The sequence below is a fragment of the Cololabis saira genome, chromosome 2, assembly GCF_033807715.1.
Source record: "Cololabis saira isolate AMF1-May2022 chromosome 2, fColSai1.1, whole genome shotgun sequence".
Lineage (NCBI taxonomy): Eukaryota > Metazoa > Chordata > Actinopteri > Beloniformes > Belonidae > Cololabis > Cololabis saira.
In genome coordinates this window covers 32,491,494-32,497,928 of record NC_084588.1, presented here as the reverse complement: position 1 = coordinate 32,497,928, position 6,435 = coordinate 32,491,494, and the positions used below count along the sequence as shown (strand labels likewise).

At 36.0% G+C, this 6,435-nt stretch overlaps 1 protein-coding gene across 1 annotated transcript in view; it reads left to right on the top strand.

Moving 5' to 3' along the window:
- Positions 1-4,223, top strand: part of LOC133462503 (testis-expressed protein 9-like) — a 5,864-nt gene extending 1,641 nt beyond the window's left edge. Inside the window, exons 2-12 of the mRNA XM_061743785.1 lie at positions 733-842; positions 1,173-1,236; positions 1,515-1,588; positions 1,804-1,867; positions 2,018-2,100; positions 2,191-2,273; positions 2,436-2,527; positions 2,766-2,939; positions 3,120-3,254; positions 3,810-3,920; positions 4,002-4,223. Of these exons, the coding sequence (XP_061599769.1) occupies positions 733-842; positions 1,173-1,236; positions 1,515-1,588; positions 1,804-1,867; positions 2,018-2,100; positions 2,191-2,273; positions 2,436-2,527; positions 2,766-2,939; positions 3,120-3,254; positions 3,810-3,920; positions 4,002-4,019 (1,008 nt within the window). The 3' untranslated portion in view covers positions 4,020-4,223. The remainder of the gene's footprint in view (positions 1-732; positions 843-1,172; positions 1,237-1,514; positions 1,589-1,803; positions 1,868-2,017; positions 2,101-2,190; positions 2,274-2,435; positions 2,528-2,765; positions 2,940-3,119; positions 3,255-3,809; positions 3,921-4,001) is intronic.
- Positions 4,224-6,435: the final 2,212 nt, after the last annotated feature.

The window sequence follows — 6,435 nt, the reverse complement described above, 5'->3', positions numbered from 1 at the left end:
TCTTTTGTTCTAATCACCGGAGGAAAACTGCTAAGAAGACCCGCGGCCACTGACTGGACTTAAGATAAGGGACAGTGCTGCTTGCATGCCTTTATTTGTATGATTGTTTGCTGTGGTTCGCCCTCCTGCTTTTCCGTGCATGCTTCGCCTGTCGCTCCGACGCCGCTGTGAGCGTATGGCTGGAGGAGGAGGAGGTTTGGAGGAGGAGCGGAGCAATGATTGACAGGAAAGGGGGGAAAGGAAGCATTTTTCACGGCGCAAAAATACACTGTAATAAACAGCCAGGAAAAGAGTACTAGAGTGAAGTTTTTCTTGTTACACTCTTTTAGACACATTTGAGGGATGTTGCCCAAGACTTTTAATAGTGTTAAAAGCATGTTAAAAATGATGTCACAATACCTTTAAATAACATGTTTTACAAACATGCTCAGTAATGTTTCCATGTTCAGATGAGGTAAATACATCTACACATTGTGATTAAAATGAATATGAATATATATATAAAACAAATATATGTTATATATTAAATTGATTATATATTAAAATGCATATATATGCTTTAGGTTTTACCAACTTGATATTAACCATTAATATGTATGCAGACAAAAAAAAAAAAAATGAATATGGCCTGAAAATAATGCATTTATTTGCTGTTCAAAAATTAATCACGACCCTGTAAATGTGATTTCTCCCTAAATATAATAAGATCTGTTCTCCTGTACCGTTTTGTAGATGAATAAACAACCTTCCACTACTGGTAAGTCAGAGCAGGTTCAGCTCAGACCTGTCTCTGCTCCATCAACGTCCGCAGACGACCTTTTGGCCCAGGAAGAACGCTACAGGTAAGACTGTCAAGTCTAATTTCTATTGGCTTTGTTTTGATCTGTCGCAGTTACCGCCTCCAACAAATTTTAACATTTAATTTAAAATGTTTTAATGAAAATTAATTAATTAACAGATTAAATACATATTCCTCTGCAAATAAGTCAGTGAAATTTGTATTGAAGGCATTTGTAGCAGTTTTTCAGTGTCAGTGTTGTTTCCTGTTATTCTTCAAAATAGGGCAGCTTAAAATTATTTTTTGAGGTCCTGCAGATTGAAAATTCTTGTATATCAGTAAAAAAAAACAACATATCAATAAATAATTACATATAACATCTTATCACCCTTAGACTCATGAATGCAGAGTTGGAGACCAAGACAACAGAAATAGTGAAACAAGCACAACAGCTTCTGGTAAGCTATGAAAATATTTGAATAAAAGAATATTGCAGTGAACCTGGGGTGTAAAGTGACTTTAAAAGTTCTGTTGTTGATGTGATCATGAATCTTACATAGAACGGGGCGGGACTTTGATAAGCGTCAGCTTCTCCCGTACCCTTTTCGTCATGTGCTGAGTATGCAATGTATAATGTTCTGGAGATGAAATGTGTCTATATAAACATGCCGAAATAAAAAAAAAAAAAAAAAAAAAAAAAAAAAAAAAGTTGAAACTTGTTCTGTGTTTATTTTAGAGCGATCAGAATGAAGCTCTATCAAAACTCTTGCCAGTCCTGCACTCAAATATTACATGCATTGAGGATACCAGGTGATAAACTATTTGAGGTTCAGAACTTTAGAGGATCTAAAATGCTATGACTGTGACTACCGTATATCTTTATCTGTCCATCTCTCTATCTATCGATCTCTCTCTCTCTCTATCTATCTATATTTGTGTGTTTGACATGGTAGCTTGGTGCTTAGTACATATTTTATATATGTTTTATATATCTTATATATGTATTTTATATATCTATTTACAAGCTTGTTTTTGGACTACATGACAACAAAGTTACAACCATGCACTGTGCAAGATCCTGGAGTGAAGGTACGAGTCTAGAAAGTAAATTCAGGATATCTGGACTGTGTAAACCTGCAGACTTGTGGCAGAGCAGACATTGCTTCATAATTCAGAGTAACATTTTGTTGGAAACTACAATTACAGTGTGTTGGTTTGATTTGCCCATCCTCTTCTTAGGGAAGGTCCAAGAAAAAAATGACATCAACAGCGCAAAGTCTGAACACTAAAGAACAAGTAAAGAAGTTTCAATGTAAAAGAGCGTGAGTTTGATTTTTACAAATATGCACATCTATTAACATTCTTAAAAAATAAAGTGGATAAACATTTTTGCATTGTTTGCCTGATTTCAGAACATCAAATGAGTCTGCTGAAGCAAAAGTAGAGGATGCAATGGATCCTGTTTTGGATGAAGCTGAAGACAATACAGAAACTGGTAATGTATATGTTACTTTTTAAGAGCATACAGCGACCATAGAGACATTTTTTTTGTTTAATGCGGTTTGTGGTAGCTTCAAGGATTAAGGTTTCATAATATTGCTTAAACCATTTGTCATGTTATTGTAAATATGAATGTTTATTGTGCTCATCTTGTAAGATGTCTTGGATGCTCAAACACAAGTTCTCAAGGCAAAATTAAGAATTTTGCAAGAAGAAAGGGATCAGTTGTCAAGTAAATATTATAAGAAGGTACTGTAACATTTCTTGATGGACAGAAATTCATTTAGAACAGGTAAATGCTTTAGTGAATCCTGTTACTATTGTTGAAAGGATCATTATTTATACAGGGGTGACTTTTAGATGGCTAAAAACACACTGTTATATAAAATATCTGTGGCTTAAATACAGTGTTTGGATAGCTTCTGATAGATGACTGTAAACAGTGAAGAGAGTTTACATATTTGGTCAAATGTTTCTGCTCTTGCAGGATGATGAAAATGCTCAGTTTAGTGCAAAAATTAAGGAGCTTGAAGAGGATCGAGCCAAACTACAGAAGACTGCAAGCATCCAGCAAACACAGACTGAGAAGTACAAAACTTTAGCTGAGGAGTCTTCCAAAAAATGTGATGGTCTTCAGCTGCAAGTGTCTGCTTTAAACAAGGTTTGTATCATTGACAGATGAATCATGATCCGAGAAGATTTTTTTTAAGTTTAAGGTAAAAAGACTGACAAAAGATTGAAAGTCTAATAATTTCCTTATAAGGTTTAAAACCCGAGCCCATTCTCCACCTTGCGTTTGAGCTGCTCAGACTTAACTGCATCCTCACTGTGTTCTGTGTAGGAAATAGAAGATCTGAATGGAATCCAGAAAAAAGCAGCAGCTACCCACACCACCGCGGAGGTTCGCTTGAACAGAGTTCTGGAGGAGGTGGCCAAGTTAAGAAATGAGCTGAAGGATACAAAACAGATGACCATGGTAAGAACATGACAGTGCTGATAAACATGTACGCTTGGTTTGATCACTGCATGTGTTCAAAGGCCTTTCAGATTTTTATGTATTGAGAAATGGCTGAGCAAAGCCGTTTTTACTTCAACCTCTTTTTTTGTTGGATATTCATCATTTTTGGTAATTTCTGTTGCGTGAACTATTTTACCCATCATATTTTACAACCCATCCAAGAATTTTGAGGGATGTTCCCTGCAGGAATATTAAGAACTCAATTAGAAATCTAAGATGCAGATAAAAGCAACATACTATTAAGACACATGTTTTTGCCAGTTTAGAAAAAGTAGTTGAATGATTTGTTATTGTATTATAAAACGAAATACCTACATTTTATGTTGAAAAATATACTAACAAAGTCTGGAAGTTTTGATATGTTACCTGGTGGATAAAAGTTTGTCTCCTTTTACACAAAATTGCACCAGCTCAAAGTGAATTTGAACTGAGTGGAAAAAACTGACATCTCAAAAAAGCTGGAGTTCTGATAAACTTTAACGTTTATTGTCCTTTCAATTTCTATCACACAAGATAAGCAAGGACGACGAGAGCAGAGAAAATCTACTTGCTGAAAACAAGATGCTTAAGAAGCAGAAAGCAGAACTCCTTGGTTGTTTCAAGAAACAGTTGAAGTTGATCAAAGTAAGTATTTTTATATTATATTGTTAATATGTGTAATGTTTGATTATTAATTAAACATCTAACAAAACTCCATGTGTGCAGAGGGACGAAGCTGACTAGCAACTGTTCCTCACAGAAGAAGAGCTCTTAACTTGGGGAAGTCATGAATACAGAGATGGTCGTCATTTCTCCATTGGTTTGTTTGTTTCTTTGACTAAAAGGTTCCCTTTTACATTTAATCGAAAATTCCATGTGTAGTGGAGTAAAAAAACTAAACAAAAAAACTCTGGAACCCTCCCAAAATATATGAATAAAAATAAATGTGTAAAATGTGATCAAAGTCAGTCATATTTTTATTTCACATATTCTAATGGATATTCTCTTAACAAATACAAAATAACAAACTCTTAAACATTTTCTTGTGGGTTAATGAAAAACAAATGTACAGTGTGGTAAAAAAAAAAGAGAAATACATAACTGTGTGAAACATAAATACCAGTACAGATACAGCAGAACCACACACTGCACCCTAGTGGAGAACTGGAGGAGACGCGTTTCATCATCTTCATCCCAACCTTGAAGAAATCAGACCCACGTGTTTTAAAACATTTTTTCGGAAATCTTCATCAAACTGTTCCTGGTCTTTTTCTTGGAGCAAGCCCTGAAAATAAATGCAACAATAGTTAATTCATTCTGTGATCTACTGATGATACCTTTACAATCCTAATACTAAAAGTAATAATTTTCTAAAACCCTGAAAGGAAATGATATTGTATTACAAAAAGGTCAGTCAGCCCACTCATTCTAATGATGTGAAGCTGTGGAAATAATTTACAGTCCTGTTCAGCTTGGTGCCAACATTCGTTGTGGTTGATCATGAGTAGATACTGTCTGGGACACTCGCAGCCACATTCTTATAGTCTGGCTGCAAATGCAGTCACAACAAAAGACTAGCAACTCCCTCAATGCAAGGCCCTAGAAGAAGACTTTTCAGGAAGATGTTTTTGTTTTTTTCACTCTTACCGTTTCTGGAAACCATATGTTCTGTAAAAAGCAGCATCTAGACATCAGGATTTACAACATTCAAATCTCATCAGGTTGTTAGGATTTTATGAAATTGTTAAAAGTATGAGGGTTTTATATAAAGATATGTACACTGATGGTTGCTCTCAGCGCAGAACCACCTCCTGTTTTTATGACCAGACTGATTAGCTGAGTTCTTCTTTAGGTGAGGACGGTGAAGAGGAACGGATGTTTAAGATTGATGGGTCCTCTCCTGTTTTTCTCTGGGTTTTGGTTGTCGTGGATCTTTGCTGGGTTTGCTGGACAACAGATGAGGAAGGTTGTTTGTTATAGATCAACTTTTATGTCATTAACTGAAGGGATAAGTAAATGACCACTAAGAAAAATGTGGTCTCCACCATTTTATGAAGATACTCCTTGGCTTCTTCCTTCATCTTAGGGATTTTGGTTTCTTCCATGTGCTGTTGTTGCCTCGCAAACTCCATGATGCGTCTGTTTTCGGCCTCCATATTCTCCTGCTCCATGCGCCTCCACTCAGCCCGCTGTCTTTTGAACTTGTCAATTTCCTGCTGAGTGGCTCTGACCTTCTCCAGCTTCAGCTGTCGCGCCCTTTCAGGGAAATATTTCATTTCAGTACATTCATGATAGTGTGCGGTTTCTTTTTCTTTTCACAGTGTGACACTATGAAAAGTATAATTTTTACATCGAACCAGGTCTAAAAATGATTTTCGCTAAGAAATATGCAGTACATTCCTATTGAACAAATTGTCCTGATAATTTGTCCACCATGAGCTTCTCTTTGAGGAATTCCTCATAGCCTTCTTGTCTCTGGCGCTCCCTCTCCATGAGCTGCTGGTTCAGAGACCCTTTAGGTAGTGTCTATATCTGTTCAAGAAATTACTGACAACTACATGTGAAATTTGAATGTTCACAGCATACATGACATCTTGATCTGTACAAATCTAATACAGCCAGACAAATAGATAATTTAGCCAACATTATCTCACTATATCTTTGTTACTAATATATTAATATGAAGTGTGGAGGGTTTGTTTTACAGGATGTAATACATACATACATACACATTTGGAATCCATGAGTTATTGTCTAATGTTTCAAGTGTTTTGATTGAAAAGCAGTCCAGGATTTAACCATAGAGGATCAACTGAAGGAAGTTTAAGATCATCACACCAGAAGATTAATGCTAAAACATCAAAACCCACTTCCATCATTACTTCTTTAAATATGTATCCATACATATTCTAACAGCTAAACTTTTACATTTGAAGATCTATAATAATAACATCAGAACTAGTCCTTGAAAGTTACTTTTCCTGCACCCAGTTACGACTCTGTTCCCGGGGGAAAGACACAAGACAACACTCCACAAAGCGTAAATAACTGAGCTGATAAGCGTGTGATTACTTCGCTAACTGCGATGTACGAAGCAGCAGAGACGGTAACAAAGGATTACCATGTCTGCAATGGCTTCATCGTTTCCAGCACCTCTTAG